General features: G+C 41.5%; 1 protein-coding gene across 1 annotated transcript in view; it reads right to left on the reverse strand.

Moving 5' to 3' along the window:
- Window positions 1-18,372, reverse strand: part of sema3h (sema domain, immunoglobulin domain (Ig), short basic domain, secreted, (semaphorin) 3H) — a 145,604-nt gene that overhangs the window by 65,503 nt on the left and 61,729 nt on the right. Inside the window, exons 3-4 of the mRNA XM_052017396.1 lie at window positions 13,773-13,835; window positions 10,701-10,820 (exon numbers count right to left, since the gene is read on the reverse strand). Of these exons, the coding sequence (XP_051873356.1) occupies window positions 10,701-10,820; window positions 13,773-13,835 (183 nt within the window). The remainder of the gene's footprint in view (window positions 1-10,700; window positions 10,821-13,772; window positions 13,836-18,372) is intronic.

Genomic DNA, 18,372 nt, shown 5'->3' on the forward strand with positions numbered 1-18,372 from the left:
ACCTTGTCAGATGTCCATAGGGAGACACGGTGTCTCACCAGTAGAGCTGCTGTCTCACAATGCCAGAGATCCTGATTCAATCATGACCTCAGATTCTGCCTGTGTATAGTTTGTACGTTCTCCCTGTGAATGTGTGGGTTTCCTCCCACATCCCCAAAGACCTGCAGGTTAGTAGGTTAGTTGGACACTAAATTGTCCCTGGTGTGTGGATGACTGGTAGAATCGTGGAGCTTATGAGAATATTGCGGGATTAAAAACAGGGTTTAATGTAGAGACAGTGTGACTGGTTGGTTGATGGTCGATATGAATTTGGTGGACTGCAGGGCCTGTTTCCATACTGTAGCTCTCTATGACTTTAACCTAAAGATCACTGAGAAGAAATCAGGCACTGCTGCCAGGGTTGACGCCGATCAGTAGCGAACCAGATGACTAAGGAGTAGCTTTCCTATTGGGGCTTCTGCTCATTGACCACTATCTGTGGATGAGGTTCTGAAACTCCAGCAGTGCATTTGTGCCATCCTTCAGTTATGCTGACAACGTCTTGAGGTGAGAACTGATAAATGTGTGGTGAGGGCAGCAGAGACAAGGATATGATGGAACCTGTGGTCTGTCACCTTAACCAATGTGATCAAGAAAGAAACCAGCAGGGAATTAAGGTGACTTAGATACAGAAAGATAAAGAAAAAGAGGAATAGAAAGACAGAAAGAAAAAGATGGCTTTAGAAAAAGGAAAGAAACTATATTCAAAATTTTAGAAACCTTTAGGAACAATTTAACGTCTGTGGGAATGAGACTTGTGAATCTCAATTGTTCCCTACCTGGACCAGTGTTTTAATGGCAGTGTAGGAACCTAAATCTCAGAATTAAATTGGATCCCGTAGTGTTAAATGTAGCTCCTCTTTTTCTGCAGGGAGTTCAGTTTATTTGAACGGCAGAAATTTCTTGAAACTCCCAGAGAAGTTGATGGCGAGCTAACAGTGAAACAGTGCAAATCATCCAGCAAGTTGTGCTGATTTATAACTCATGATGTATCTCTTCATTGCAAATTGCTGGACAAATTACACGATAACATTAAAGCATTATTTTTTATAGTAAATAAGAGACCCCAAGCTATATCTCACACACCCTCCTCTCCCCTGCCTGACTAGGTTTGGCCTTGGAGAAAGATGGGAATCCGAGTTGACTTTCACTGCTCTTGTTCCACCCCTTACCACTACCTCCCCACCAACCACTGAGAGCTATTCTAAAGCCCCTTTGTAGTCGACATCAAGAGATATTGGTACGTCCAGGGAACTTTCAAGGTGCATAAGTCTTTGCAAATGTTGAACGAAAACAGATGTAAAGATGAAAGGTAAAGAAATTTCAGCCTGCAATTATAAATGCTTCCATAAAATTGCATGGTTGTGTTATATTGTTTTCAGAATTTAATGAAATAGTCAGTTTGATTATAAAGTAGGGTGCTTTCCATTAAGATCCATATTGAAGTAATATTAATATTAAACAAATGCTATGCCCAATTGAACATACCAGATGCTGTGAATAAAAAGTAGAATACATTACCTCTTAAACTGTTATCTCAAACCTACGTATAGAATTACTAGAATCTCTTTGGAATTCCAACACAACCCTTTCTCAATCTGTTCCCCCAACAGAATCCAATGCCTTATAACCTCCCTGCAGCTTTATAGGCACACATATTATTGTTGAGAGTTTAATTACAGCAGATTAGAGTTTTTGAATTGCCTTGGCTCACTGTGTGTCCATGTGAAATACCAGAGTTCTTAATTTATATTGAAAAGGAGAAGAAGGAACCCGTTAACACCCCATCAACCCCTGAAGAAGGGTTTTTTGAATATTCCTGTCACCTGCCACATAATAGTTTCTTCAGCCTGAAGTACACTGTTCCAGTCAATAGTAGTGCTGGAACAGTGGCAATCCAGATGTAATCTATCTAAACAAATGAGAACAGACAGGCTGCATCACTCATTAGGATCACCAATCACTCACTTTGGCTTCAAGGGGTGTTTTCAGAATGTGGACCTTGACACAAAAGTATCTGTATATGTTTGAATTCATTTTCAGTCTGTGTCATTCTTGGTGATCATAAATATCATTCCTAAAGCTTTGCCAGTCTGTACTAATGGAAAAGAAAGGGATGTTGAACATCGGTTCTTTAAATTCCCTTGAATAACAAAAACTCCCAACCTCGACCTTGGTACAGGGTGCTGGGGACAGTGTAGTTTATTGATTGGTAAGTGTAGGGTATAGCACATGGCCAGGGCTAAATTATAATGATTACAAGGTAGCTCACGAGCTAAGTTGTGCTGGGTGCAGGGTTGTTCCTTGACTAAGCTATATTGACACAAAGTAGTTTACTGGCTGCATTATATTTGAATGCAAAATATTTTATTAGCTACTGAGTTGAATACAGTGCAGCTCATTGGATAAGGTGAATTGGGTGGAGGATGCATCATTGACTAAAGTGGGTTGGGTACAGTTTATTGGTGAGGCAGGCTGCAGCAAATGAAGTGTGGCACATTACATAGATCAAGTTTCGTGGCCCCTTAGCCACACTCTGCTTGTCATCCCACAATATAATATCTCTTCTTCAAATGAGATAATGCAAGGCTGCATAGTCTTTGGACTTTAATCTCTCTGAGAAAAGAAAATGAACCAAAAAATGAAAAACAAATCTCAATAGGAACTGGCTTGGTGGATTCTGGGAGTAGACAACTGGAAGGGATTGACTCAATGTTGCAATTTAATAGCAAACACTTTTATTTATTTGTTCATTGTTCACGATCTGAGCATTGTTGGCAAGGCTAGCATTTACAACCCAGCTCTAACTACCTTTGAACAAAGTGACTTGTTAGTGCTTTTCACAGGGCATTTAAGAGCCCTGTATGAAGAAATGGGACATGTGACACTAGGTAACCGATTAGGCTGGGCAAACAACTTTGATTAACATTAACCTGATTATCTTTTTCATGTCTGAAAGCATTTAACAAATTGCAACAGTGCAAATGAACTTTTGCTTTTGTATTGTTCCTTTAATAGGCATGTTGTGGGATCATTATTGAATATTAAACTATCTAAAGAGATACTAGAAATTGAAACAGAATATGTCAGGGATAGTCAGCAGGTCAGGCAGCATCTCTGGAGTGAAAAACAGAGTTAACATTTCAGATTGAGTTTTCCAGTTCTGATGAAAGGCCCTCGACTTGAAATGTTAATTCTATTTCTCTCTCTACAGACGCTGCATGACCTGTTGTGTATTCCCAGCACTTTTTGTTTTAAGTCAATGTGGATTCCTGTTAGATGACACCTTACCATACTTAATGGATGCTAGATAATGAAAAATATTTGCATTGAATTGGTAAATTATTATCTTCCTTCCCTCTTTATGCTCAGAACAAAGAGTCTCTTTCATTAGCAATCTCTGATCCCCCTACTCATTCTGATCAGCTCAACTACTTGTTGGAACAATTGGGATCAATCACCATTTCTTTCCTCCCATCTTGGGAGCTTGGCCACTGCTTGGGAAAGTGGAGCTTTTCCTCAGCTTTCCATCCCCATATTGTGGTAGCACTTACACCTTGGAATCAGAAGGCTGTGAGTTCAAGTCCTGCTACAGAGTCTAAAACACAGTTAAAATTCACAAAATCCAAGCGGCCTGGTGCAGAAGACATCAGTCCAAAACCAGGGCAGCTCTCTCTTTTATCATTATTAGATTGACTGTTCAACTTTATTCTGTGTAAATTGGCTATGTAAAAATGCTTCTTACATAAAAGTTGCTGGAAAGGTATTTATTTGGTTACAATGAGTGCAGGGTTGTAGTAAATGCGAAATACATTCAGGTCTCTCTTATGGTTTGGAGCAAGTGGAATTATTTGCTCTCCCTCCCAGTTCCTCATTGATTCTGTTGCGGAATGAGGCAGATGAGACATTCACTGTGTACCTGCAATCCAAGGTGGGATGGTTTTGTCCCCTGTAGTTAGTATGATGGCAGTCATGAACCAATGAATCCAGAACTGCCTGAGAGCTCTGAAGCTCAGCATCAAGCCTGGCCCTCTCCTTACTTTCCCTAATGTGACACACAAGGAATGCTTTCAATGCAACTAAATGGAATGTCTCTGAAAGTGACCAGCAGCTGAAATACTTCCCTAACACTAATACAACCTCTTACTCATGATAGATCCAACATGTTGACAGGTTAAGCCTTTGCTTCAGGGTGTAATGAATTCCAGAGCTTACCAGCAGTTGACAAGTTGTCAGCTAGGATGGACACTACTGGTGGTTTTGAGTTTCTGCTCTCTGCACATGGCAGGGTCAGCAAAAGCTAATTCACAAGTTGTATAACCCAGCCCTGAATCACTTGCAGCTTGAAAAGCCTATTGTAATTAATATATCAGAAACATTCCCACAGTCTTCATCCATGTTCAGACGTAAAGAATCAGTACCATCTGAGCCATGAAATACAGCAGAGTAGATCAATCTTTATTGGCATCTGGTATGGTCAATACTCTAACCATGCTGCACACTATTGTGCAAAGGCACATTTGTTGTCTCCATTGAGGGTATATAAGCCACTTAGTCTCTAAGTCTGCACCACCATTCAGTTCAATGACAGCAGATCTGTACCTCAGATCTATTAACTTACCATGGTTCTGCATCCCAATACCTTTATCTAACAAAGATTTGGTTGTGGAAGTATCAATTGACCCTGCACACAGCAGCCTTACAAGAATGCTTTCTTCTTAGGTAGTCCAGCAGGATTGAGGATGATATACTTCCACTCAGTTTCAGTTTTCTACTCAGTGTAGACGCTGGAATCTGGAGCAACAAACAATCTGCTGGAGGAACTCAGAGAGTCAGGCGGTATCTACAAAGGGAAAGGAATTGTTGATGTTTTGGGCTGAGACCCTGCATCGGACTGAGAGTGGAGAGGGAAGATAGCCAGTGCAGAGGAGAGGGGGAGTGGCAAGGCAGGGGCCAGCAGGTGATTGGTGGACCAGGGAGGGGTTGAAGTTAATGGACAGATGGAGCCAGGTAGGGGAAGGGGAGGGGTAGAGTTGGAAGACAGAGACAGGTAGATGATAGGTGGAGGCAGACAAAAAAAAAGGCAGATGGATTGAGGTGGGCGTAGGGGAGGGTGAAGGAGGAGGGCAAGGGTGATAAGCGGGAACGCAAAGACTACCAGCGCTAGAATCTGATAAGCAAGGAAGGTGATATTGGGAACAATTAGGGGAGAGATGAAGGGCGGATGGAACCAGATGGCGGAGGGGATCCAGGGGGTGGAATGTGTGGATAGTAGGTGGATGGAACCAGGAGGAGGAGGGGGCTAAAAATGGGTGATGGTGGTTGGGCGAGGGGTAAGGGGAAAGGGGACAAAAATGAGAGGACCGGAGGTAGATTGGAAGGAGGGAAACACAGGAGGTGTTCATGACTTCTACAGGTGTACTGTTGAAAGTATCCTGACTGGTCGCATCATGGTCTGGTACGGCAATTTGAATCTGCAGGAATGTAAGAAGCTGCAGAGAGTAGAGGACTCAACCCAGTACATCACGGGCGCATCCCTCACCACCATCAGTGGTATCTCCAGGAGGCACTGCTTCAGGAAGGCAACATCCATCAAAGATCTCCACCATCCGGGCCATGCCATCTTTTTGCAGCTACCATCGGGCAGGAGGTACAGAAGCCCGAAGTCCCACACCACCAGGTTCAAGAACAGCTACTTCCCTTCAACCATTCGGTTCTTGAACCAACCAACAAAAACCTAATCACTACAGTTTAGCAACACTATGACCACTCCGGTCAGTTTGCACTAAAATGGACTTCTTTTTGTTCTAATTGCATTTTTTCTTGTAAAAATTGTGTATAATTTGTTTAATTTATGTTTTTCTTGTGAATGCTGCTTATATTATGCTGTGTGCCTGTGATGCTGCTGCAAGTTTTTCATTGCACCTATGCATACATGTACTTGTGCAAATGACAATAAACTTGACTTTGACTTCTTGAAACTGGAAGATTTAACATTCACACCATTGAATTGCAGACTATCCAGGCAGAATATGAACTTCTGAGTTTGCATTGGGCCTCAACCTAGCAGTGGAGAAGGCTGAGGACAGATAGATCAGTGTGGGAACGGGAAGGGAAGTCAAAATGGCATGCAACTAGAAACTCGGGATGGCACAGGTGCTCTGCAAATCACCTAGTCTGCTTTTGTGTGATCCCGATACGTAGTCACAAAGTTCTTAATACCAAAGCGAATGTTCCTCCTCCACCTAGAGAGGTGAATATGTTAGACTTCCCAAGTGGTGAAGATGTTGCATTTCTCAGGGAAGAATTCAACCAATAGAGACATCACACATGAGGCCAGCCTCGCCCTGGGTTGATGCCTATGCATGCTCACTCGCCTCATAATGTTTCTGGGCAGTCCCTGCATCAAGGCCAAGATGCCTTAAAATAATCACAATGAAATGCAAGCAGACTGCATCACTGGTGATCGCATTGCATCAGAAACCTGATCGGAAGCAGGACGACATGAAACCCTTGCTCATCAAAAATATCAGCTGTTGGTTCAGACACCCCCTCTTTGCCCTGTGCATTCTACTTATTCACAATCTCCCAATCGTCTGAAAATAGCACTCTGTTAAAGACCCAATTGAAGGATTCCTGGGTTGGGTTAGGCCCTGCACACAAGAACATTCAGGCCTTCTCCACAGACCTTTATGTGGCTCTGGATAGAATGCAGGGGTAGGGACGTTGGATTGTTCCTTCACAGGGCCACCAGAGGCATTACAAATTGAATATGCGGTATGATTCAATGATTCTAGGAATTGTTTACCACTCAATACATCAGGTGCTCATCGCCATCCTGGGAAGTGACTTGTTTTAGAAGCTTGCAAGCCAGGAGACTAATCCACCATTTTGATTAGCACTGACAACTGACTGCAGATGAAATTAATGGGACCTCTAGAAAGAAGGTTGCTCTATATTTGAATGCCACTTTACAAGTATCAATGATCACAATGATGATTACAGAAATTAACTCCTTGCAGGCTGCAGCAGCAATTTTAGAAGCAATGCAGAAAGCCAGGGTGACAGATCGCAGAGACAGATGAAAAATGATGGTTAAGTGGCAGTCAGTGCATAGGTTAATGGACAGGGAGATAGCCGAGCATGGGTCGAGATAATGCAGACAGTGAGTTGGAAGCTTGAATGCACTATAAGTAAAAGAGCTAAAGTAGATCATTTCAGTGATCTTAATAGATTAGTTAACTGTGAACACACAATCAGTGAATTCATTGCTCATTTCATTTAATACAAATTCAGAATTCTTCTCAAGTGTAGAAAACAGAAGTCCTGGAGTCAGAAGTGTTTCTTAAATAAACACACCAAGACTGTACTAAACAATGTCTTCTGTAGTATTGCATTCTCTGAGAGTGTTATTGTATTTTTGACCTATGGTGTCACTGCACTCTGATACACTTCATTTTACTCTGACAGTTTTATTGCATTCTGATATAGTTGATATAGTCTGACAGTGGTGATTTTACTCTGAGATACAGTTTCACTGTAATCTAATACAATAATCATATCCTGACAATATTATGGTGCCCTGATATACAGTGCTACTGAACCCTGATATATAGTAATGACATGTCCCACCACATACTGTTGCAGTAACCTGACATACCTTGTTACCTGACCTATATGGTGCCGTGATATACAGTATTACTACACCCTTCCTTTCACTTCATGCTAAGTTACTATAACATAGAGGTTATCATTGTGGACTTTTCCCTTCATTCTTTCAACAGCCATCTCTAAAGTATTGCTTGATGTTGTTAGTTCTGAACACTCATTTACTAAGAGCACGTTATTACAATTGGTGGAGTGGCTACAGTGTAATTTTTGCCATGTACAACTCTGCACCGTTCCCTACCTCATCCCACTACCCTCTCACACATACCCAATCTCCCACCTTTCCTGGACCATTTGCTGTGGAATCATCCATGCAACAGGTGAGTGACAAGACTAAAACTGTCCAAATCAAACCAAAGATCTAGGCATTTCTGAGAATGTATCATGAAAGACAACTCCGTAGATTACTTCAGTACAGTCTATACGTATTAGTTCTGCTTTCCCATGTGTAAACTAATCAAGAAGATTTAATATAGAGGGCCAAATTCTATTTTCACTCCTTGCTAATGCCAGAATTTCAACTTTATGTCCCTCATAAGATTCCTATCTCTGTAATATAGAATGAGCAGTGTCAGGTCTTCTCCCACAAGTCACTCTGCTCTGACTGGAAATAAGAATCTTTACAATGTCATGTGCAACATTAATTGAACAGAAAGGGGTTTTTTGAGAGTGAGTGAGTGAGTGAGAGAGAGAGTGAGAAAAAAGCAGGCAAGAGGGAGAGTGAGTGAGTGTGAAAGAGAGAGAGGGCAAGAGGGTGAAATAGAGTGTGTGTGAGAGAAAGAGTGCATGAGAGAGAGAAAGCAAGAGTAGAGAGAGAGAGTGTGTGTGTGTGTGTGTGAGAGAGAGAGAGAGAGAGAAAAAGCAAGCAAGAGAGAGTGAGAGCGAAAGAGAGAGGACGAGAGAGAGGGAAAGAAAGTGAACAAGAGAGAGCTGTGAGAATGAGAGAGGGAATGTGAGAGAGAGAACATAAGAGAGAGAGAGAGAACGAGGAAACCCAAAGTGGATCTTTGCAGACCTCCCAGATCGTCACTGGACAGAAAGAACTCCTGTGACCGGCTCCCACGATAAACAGCATAAATCTTTGGGATGCTCACCATCAGGAAGGTCTTAGTACAGCACATAGACTAGGACTGATCTATGATCTATTAGAAGTATGTTGATGATGTAATGGTTTTCAAAAGGACTCAGAAGATAGATGTTGTTGGTAGCATAAGCTTCAGCAGCTGCAGCTTTTATCTTTCCACCCCCACCACCTCTCCAAGCAGACACCAGAAAATCTAAATGCTTGCAGATATTTAAGGGGCAATCTTCCAACTGTTTGGAAACTTCTATTTGAGAATCTCTGCAGCAAACAAAGTTCAACACTGATTCACAAATGATATTTGTAGGTGGCCAAAAACTTCAAAGTGCTTGATAGAGGCAGAGAAATTTAAGGAGCAAATTCCAAAGCTCAGGACCTTGGTGTTTTATAGATATATATATATACACAGTATTAAATAACATATGCTGCTGTTTTAAACTGTAATGACATTTAAGAAGCCAAAAATAAGAAAAGTGCAGAGAATCTAATAGGACTGAAAACAGATAATAACCAGAGTCTGATAGTCTGCACCCTGGAGCAGTAAAAGAGGTAGCCAAGAAATAATGGATGCATTGGTTGTCATCTTCCAAAATTCTATGGATTATGGAACAGTTGTTTCAGATTGGAGAGTGGTAAGTGTAACCCCACTATGGACTAGTGTCTTTTTAATTTTTCTTTTACAAATGATGATCGCTGTTCAGCATTCTACCTTTCCTTGCAACAATTAATTTCTCCACCATCTAAGGTGATAGTGCCTTTCCTTTCCTGCACAGGAACAGGAGTAGGCCATTCACAGAGTCATAGTCATAGAGTTATACAACACGGAAACGGCCCCTTCAGCCCAACTCGGCTGACCAAGGTGCTATCTAAGCTAGTCCCATTTGCCTGCATTTTGCCCATATCCCCCTAAACCTCATCTTGATAATTTTCAGAGTGTATCCTAATTACAAATAACTTCACTCATCATCAGTGCATTAAGATCACAAACCATAGATTTCAGATAATGTTAGAAGGAGCAAAGTCCCTTACTTCATCCAATCAATCTCCCTTTGAGAAAAAGAATCAACATACAAACCCATGAATTTGAGTAGGAGTGGGATCTCAGCCTTTCATACCTGTTCCACCACTTAATAAGACTGTGGCTAATTTAACTGTAACTTCAACTCCACATTCCCATCCACCCCAGTAACTATTTACCTTTATGCTAATTATGAATACATCTACCTTAAAAATATTCAAAGATTATGCTTCCAGTACCCTTTGAGGAAAGAGGTTCTAAACACTGAGAGAAAAAAAAGTTGCCTCAGCTCTTCAGTGGGTGACTCCCTCTTAAGCAGTGACTCCTAGTTCTAGATTCTCTCCATAATCCACCCTGTCAACACCTCTGAGAATCTTACATATTTCAATCAATTCCCCACTCATGCTTGTGAAGTCCAGTGGCTACAAGCTTAGCCTGTCCAACCTTTCTTCTTAAGACAACCCATCTGTATCAGAATCCTGCAAACTTTCAAGTTTTTGATTTCTTTGTATCTTAAGTTGATTCACAATCTTGTGTGCTGTAGATCATTTCACTCAGTTGGGACTGTGCCACAACTAAATTTATACAGAGAAGTGGCAGGTTGGGAGAGTGGGCAGATCAGGAAGGGGAAGGTGAAGCAACACTAATTACCCCTCAAACTGGATCCATACCCACATCCTAGAAGCAGACATTGGTACCTTATTCATTCAAGCATTCAATTCTCATTATATAGAAACTTCAAGTGGACCTCCATTTGAAGGAGACCCATTCTTTCAGCCTGTTCCAGGTCAGAATTAATCTGAACCTAGGTCTTTTAGGTAGGATTGAGCAGGGTGACTTTCTGTCAATGACTGAGCATATGGCAAATGTTCAAGAGACACCTCTTGTACTCACTCTGTTGAATATGGACGTGTCAATGTACGCACAGCGTGGATGGAAGGCTCCAGTCCCACAAACATACAGATGAGTTTGATTGTAGAAGTGAAGGATCCTCAGGAAGTTAGCGCAGTCCAGCTGCAATGAAATTAATATCCTTCAGTTACTCTCTTCTGTCTTCCATTACTGTAAAATGAAAGGTGTTGTACAGATCCAACTCTTTCCCTTACCATAACAAAGAAGTTTTTGTTTAATTTTACCATAACCACAGTAGACTAATATTACACCCGTATGATCTCTTGGCTTCTCATGTCAGCCTTCATTGAAAAGTCTCAGAGTTACAGAGTGGTGCTGAAATTCCTACGCAAAAGCTTTTGTCAACAAGTCAGCTTCTCTGCTGCATTTAGAGATTGCTAAATTACCCCTTCCAGGTCCATTCAACCCGATATTGACAGCAGAGAAAATTTGAGAGATGTAATGTCTGCATCCACTGCACTACGTAGTCTACCTACCCCGATACAAGTACTATTGTTACTTTTTTGCTGCAGATTTTCTATTTTCAAAGGTCTAGTTCCTTAGGATCCCACAGATCTAAAAATGACTTGGCTTGAGCATCCTTATGATATTGCTGGAGACTCCTGAAAATGACATTCTAAAAATGGAGGTAAAATTCAGAAAAATAATTGAGTAATAGTTAAAATAGTTACTTCAGTGAGCATAATAAACTGCAAAGTCAAACTGACAAATTGCAGTTAAATTACACCAATTGGGAACATTGCTTCATATACTGGATGTATTACTTCATAGTTGAATCAATTTATTGCTTCATTATGGGATCTTTCCCAGTGTGTGAGCAACCTTGTGGGAGTTAATGGAAACTTAGACTGGTAGATTGAAGCACCAACATAGTGAAGCACACCCCTTGATTGCTGAAGTAGTTACTTTTTTGAAGGCAAGGTTTGTCCCCAGGAGAATTATCAATGCCCTGGTCAAGAAAGGTAGTAGGGATAATCCTGGGCATTATAGACCAGTGAGTCTTACATCAGTGGTGGGCAAGCTATTGGAGAGGATTCTTAGGGACAAGATTTACGGGCATTTGGAGAAGCATAGTCTTATTAGGGATAGTCAGCATGGCTTTGTGAGGGGCAGGTCATGTCTCACGAGCCTAATTAAGTTTTTCGAGGAGATGACAAAACAAATTTATGAAGGTAGAGCAGTTGATGTGGTGTATATGGACTTTAGTAAGGCGTTTGACAAGGTTCCCCACGGTAGGCTCATCCAGAAAGTCATGGGGTATGGGATCCATGAAGAATTGGCTGCATGGATTCAGAATTGGCTTGCCCACAGAAGGCTGAAGGTGGTTGTAGATGGAGAGTATTCTGCCTGGAGGTCAGTGACTAGTGGTGTTCTGCAGGGATCTGTTCTGGGACCCCTGCTTTTTGTGATTTTTATAAATGACTTGGATGAGGAAGTGGAGGGGTGGGTTAGTAAGTTTGCAGATGACACGAAGGTTGGAGGTGTTGTGGATAGTGTAGAAGGTTGTCATAGGTTACAACAGGATATAGACAGGGTGCAGAGTTCAGCTGAGAAGTGGCAGATCGAGTTCAATCCAGAAAAGTGTGAAGTGATACACTTTGAAAGAACAAACTTGAAGGCAAAGTACAAGGTTAATGGCAGGACTCTTAGCAGTGTGGAAGAACAGAAGGATCTTGGGGTCCACATCCATAGATCCCTCAAGGTTGCCATGCAGGTTGATAGGGTTGTTAAGAAGGAGCATGGTGTGTTGGCCTTCATTAGTTGGGATATTGAGTTCAAGAGCCGTGAGGTAATGTTGCAGCTCTATAAGACACTGGTTAGACCACACTTGAAGTATTATGTTCATTTCTGGTCACCACATCATAAGAAGGATGTGGAAGCTTTAGAGAGGGTGCAGAGGAGATTTACCAGGACGCTGCCTGGATTGGAGAACATGTCTTGAGGAAAGGTTGAGTGAGCTAGGGCTTTTCTCTTTGGAGCAACACAGGATGAGAGGTGACTTGATAGGGGTGTATAAGATTATGATAGGGGTGTATAAGATGATAGGGATGAATAAAGATCTTATCTTATGAGGGGCATGGACAAAGTAGACAGCCAGCACCTTTTCCCAAGGGTGGCAATAACCAATGCCAGAGGACATCAGTTTAAGGTCAGAGGAGGAAAGTTTAGGGGAGATGTCAGAGGTAGTTTTTTTTCCCACACAAAGAGTGATCGGTGCCTAGAATGCACTGCCAGGGGTGGTGGTAGAGGCTGATACAATAGGAACATTTAAAAGACTCTTAGATAGGCACATAGAAGTATGTAAAATGGAGGGTTATGGGCTGTGTAGGAGGGAAGGGTTAAATTGATCAGGGAGTAGATGTTTATATAGGTTGGCACAACATCATGGGCCAAAGGGCCTGTACTGTGCTGTACTGTTCTATGGTCTCGTGTACCTTGCAGAGACCCGATGAAGGAGCCAGGAGAGACAGTAATTGCTCAATCTGTCAAACATTATTGAATGTTGGGAAGCAGACTTCGCAAAAGAGGGGGGTAAAATGTCTCTCTCTTCCTCTAAATGTTAGCAGAGTTCTGCAATCTACCCACTCATTTGAGATGAAAGTATTATTGGGGATACTCTCTGTGCACAAGTGAAGCTGGAACAATTGCAACTAAATTCAAAGCATGAAACTGCTGCAGTTGAATAATTGCAAAGGCCACAGCTGAGCAGCTGTCAGGGAACTGGGGTCAGGGATGGAGTTGGAGCCATTCAGCTGAAAATACAGCAGAGTAGAAGGAACCTATTCCACAATGAACTGTGTCTCACCACAAAAGACCCGGGTCTATACTCTGTTGACACTGTGAACCTAAAAAGGGATGACATTCCATTCCTCAGTACTGGTGCCTCTTAACTATGATCAACAGAAAAATTCTCCTTCAAGAGATAACTGGAGGGCTGACAATTTCTGTTGCCAATAAATGTTTAATGTGGGCATTTTTACTGTATAATTACTGTGCTAGGTTTTATTTTATCTATTGTTATTGAGTGTACCGCTAGCATTTGTAAATACTTACATTAGGGTCCTTCCCAGCCATTTTGCATTCATCTATCCGCTCAGGAGTAGCTGGCCAGTGTAACTTGGGAGGGAAATAGAAGATACTTATTAATAGATTGAAAAGCAGGTTTGGTATTGCATTAGATATGTCAGAGCCATACAGCACAGATACAGGTCCTTTGGCTCATTATGTCCATTCTAACCATAAAGGACTCATCTACATGAATTCCGTTCACCAGCACTTGCTCTGCAGCTTTCTATGCCTTGAGGATTAAAGCACTCATCTAGAAACTTCTTAAATGCTGTGAGAGTACCCACCTCCACCGCCCACTCAAGTAGTACACTCCAGATTCCAATCACCCTCTGCGTGAAATATAAAACTCCTCAAATCCCCTCTGAACCTCCTCTGGTTTTAGATACCTCTGTCATGGGGATGAGTTTCTTACTCTCTACCCTATCTATGTCCTCATAATTTCAATACCTTAATCAGATACCCCCTCAGCCGGCTCCATCAAGGGTTCCAGACTCTAGAGTCCAGAGAATGAGAGTTCAAATCCTAACTTTGTATGTTTTAAAATTGCAAACATAAACACTGATATTATGCAGCTGTTTGATTGTCAGGAAAATTAGTGTCCGTTGTGGAGGAAAATGGTCCAGCATAAATGTTGCTCGAGTCCTATACCAATGTGAGTGGCTCTCAGCTGTGCTCTGAAATGTCCTATCGAGTCACACAGTTTCAAAGCGCAATCGAGAATATGTTTATTGGATGAGCACTGTCAGACCATGAAAGCAAATCAGAGAGGTAAACACAGGCAGCTAAACTGATTTTACCTACCTTACACTACGTCTCAAAGTTCCAATTTCACTTTCCCCACTCTCCTCCTCCCTTCCTCCCTGATTTTCCTGCCTTTTTAATTGTATTCCATTTGGGCATGTGTCAGGCTTTTCACTGCCTCCTACAGCACCTGACGCTGGGCAAACCAAGTGATACTCTACTGGCAACCAATCTCATGGACTATTACCCTAAACCTTAAGAAGAAATATAAACGCTATCTATCACCTATCTGCCTTATTGCATCTACAAAGATATCAACAACACGTCTAGTCTACCTGCAGGTGTTGCTGTTCTCTGAATTTATTTTATTGTCTTGCACAAACTGGAACCACAAGACCCCCAGGCATTTAATCAGATCAAATCAATGGAGATAGCAATTGTGCTGGAACATGGAATGTCTGGAATGAGTGGGCATTAGATAATTGTTGTTCACATTTTGCTGTACGTACATATTCCAGCATTGTGTTGCTAATGTCAACAACCCCCATCCAGCATTACTATCTCATTCTTCACATCACTGCCTTCCCTTGTCAGACAAACCTGTTTACATTATACGTCAGATATTACACTTCGACCATTCAGGGAGATGTTGGATTGCAAACCAACTGAGTGGATTTTAACTGGAAATCAAATAACTGCAGATGCTGGAAATCTGAAAACAGAGAGAGGTGGATACTCAGCAATTCAGGCAGCATCCGTAGAGAGACAAACAGAGTTAATTATTCAGGTCAAAGTGCCTTCACCAGAACCGCAGAAGTGAGAAAACAATTTTTTTTTATGTTGTAGAGAAGTGGAAAGAATAAAGAGAATGCCTATGAGGGGGTGAAAACCAAGGTTGTCCAGGTAATACAATGTTTTTCACATCTATCTAGTTAGTAGACGAATGGGGCATTAGAGAGGGGCAGGGAAAGACAAGAAGATGCTGGAAGTGTGAGATGCAGAACAGAGCAGATGCTGAAAATCTGAAATAAAAGGTAATACTGGAAATAATCAGTAGTCAGGCCACATCTGTGGAGAGATGTTGCAGTGGATAGCCTTATAAAAGAACTGGCCAGTTCTCACACAAACAGTAAAGGCTGGTTATCTGAAATCATTGAATTCAATATTGAATCCCAAGGGTTGCAGCATGCCTACATTGAAGCTGAGGAGCTGTCACTTGAGCTTATCTTGGGCTTCATTACAACAGTGTTGGAGGCTATTGACAGAGAGATCAGAGTGGAACTGGGATAGAAAGTTAAAATGACAGGTATCCAGAAGTTCAGGACACTCTGGTGAACTAAATGGAGGTCTTCTGTAAAGCGATCACCCAACGTACATTTGGTTTCTCTGTTGTAGAGGAGAGAACATCATTTGTTTCAGTTTTCCAGCAATTACTCTGTTCTGAATTTCACAATTCCAGCATGTTTGTCTGTGTTTTTTTCTCATTTGTCTATTAACCAGTCAGCTCCTAAAGCATTGTTCATAGAGTTGTTAAAGATTGTCAGATCTTTCTTGTTGGAGAATGCTTAGCATTTATATGGTACTTGATGCGTATCAACCCAAGCCTGAATGTTGCCTAGGTCTTGCTACATGTGATTACAGATTGGATCTTTATCTGAGGAGCTGCAAATGGAATCGAACACTGTGCAATCATCAACAAACACCCCATCTTCGAAGCTCATGACGAGGGAGGGTCATTGATAAGACAGCCATTTTTAGCATCTTGGGTGTGAATATATATTACCCAGGAGACTGAAAGAATGTCGCTATTCCCTTCAGCGTGCAATGAAATATTTTATATCTATTCGAGAGGGCAAACAATATCTTAGTTTAATTTCACTTCCCCAATTTCTGCTTAAATTTTATGAATTTAGATACCTTTTTGGAGCAGGACCTCCATTTATAATGTTCTGCTTCAGAAGCATCAGTGCTAACAAATGAGCCAAGTTAAGAACTAATGGCTGAGCAGAAACAAGACACTGGACAGAATGAGTTCACCTTCCCATAATATTCAAAGTATCTCTCCAAGGTCAGGTTGGGGAATTAAATGGAAGTATTTCCTTGAAAAGTGCAAACAGTTGTTTTGCTTTCTCAAGGCACATTTTCCAACAACAACTTACTAATAAGAAATCATTAACCTCATCCTCTGATACGGGGCTGTAATATAGGAATCAACTGAATTGGAAATGACCTTTCCCAGTGGAAGTCAATGGGTCTATAATTGACCGAAATTACATCTAATGGGCTCCAGAACTCAAGTACTGACAGCCTAGGATGTACATACAGATGCAATCCCAGGAGTTACACTTCAAGCAACACTATCTGCATGTGGTTACAATGTCTGTGTGTACGTGCTGGGCCAACCGTCGCCTGTTATCTGTACGCTGTACCAATTCACTATCTCCTTTGGTTATGCGATGAGTCGGGAAGACAAAAGTGCCTCAGAGGAATTGGTTGATCAAGTTCACCATGGAAACTGAACTCTGCTTGACCTAATAGTGTTGTTCCCTCCAGCTTAATGTTAATCTGAACACTTCCGTGTCATAATTACATGTTACTCAAAAGCTCCAAAACTGTAGAATAGAGAGCTGACTTTCTTTTAGGTTGGGTGAACTACTTCTTGGATAAAGAGATTAATACTTATCTGAGCGCTAGGTTCAAAACATTACTATCTGCATGTGCTGATAATTTTTGCTGCTATAGGGTACCAAATGAGGATGGCCAGATATCACTAGTGGAATGACAGAGCAACAGGGTAGTTTTATATCCTCACCGAAGCACTCAAAAAGCAGCTGTATAATGAGAGTAGAAACACAAGAGACTGTAAATGGTGGAATTTGGAGCAAAAACCAAACTGCTGGAGGATCTCAGCAGGTTAAGCAGCACCTGTTTGGCTATCTTCCCTCTATACACTCAGTCCTGATGTAGAGTCTTGACCCAAAACATTGACTATCCCTTTGCCTCCAGAGGTGCTCCTTGACCCACTGAGTTCCTCCAATTTGTTTTTTTTTGCTGTAGAATGAAAGCATATTGGAAACCATACAACATAAACTGTCAGTTCATTGGCATGAGGCAACTATATTAGGCTGGTTGACCATACATAAACATTCAAGTGCCTGGCAAAAGTACAACCAAGTGATCATGTATACACCAGCAGCTGACTAAACAAGTGTCCTCTTTTCTTGTCAAAGTGACATTTATAAAATCATTTTCATGCCACCAGGTCTGAAGGCACAACGGGAATAAACTGGGTGGAAATAACTGCATGTCAGTAGTTTTTCTTCCATTAATTTAGAGTGCAGAAACATCAGTTGAGATCAATTTTGGGCATGTTATTCTAAATCACCACCTCACCCACCCCAGAGTACCCAATCTTGATTTTCTGCAAATTCATGCCCAGGTTGTACAAATGTAATCTGTTCAAAAACATTTATACGCATAGATTATTCAAAATGGGCAAACATTACACTTGTCCCATAAAACCCACAACATTTGAATTGGAATCAATTTTGTTAGGCTGTTGAAATCAGTGTCCCTAACGTTAATGCACCTTCCGACCGTAGGGTGTAAAGGAGAAAGTTCAACTTGAGGGAACAATTTTAATATTCCATGGTTGGCAATGTATAAAGCTATATTCCCATACAACACACTCACTTTTACCCCAACTCCCTGCCACCTCAGTTTTCTATTTGCCTGTGCTGAAAGCTGATTGTTTAATTCCTTACTCCCTTTTCTCCTGATCCTTCTGTTGATTGTGAACCCTTATCCAAAAACAAAAGACATCTGACCCATTCCTTGGGCTAAA

The sequence above is a fragment of the Pristis pectinata genome, chromosome 6, assembly GCF_009764475.1.
Source record: "Pristis pectinata isolate sPriPec2 chromosome 6, sPriPec2.1.pri, whole genome shotgun sequence".
Lineage (NCBI taxonomy): Eukaryota > Metazoa > Chordata > Chondrichthyes > Rhinopristiformes > Pristidae > Pristis > Pristis pectinata.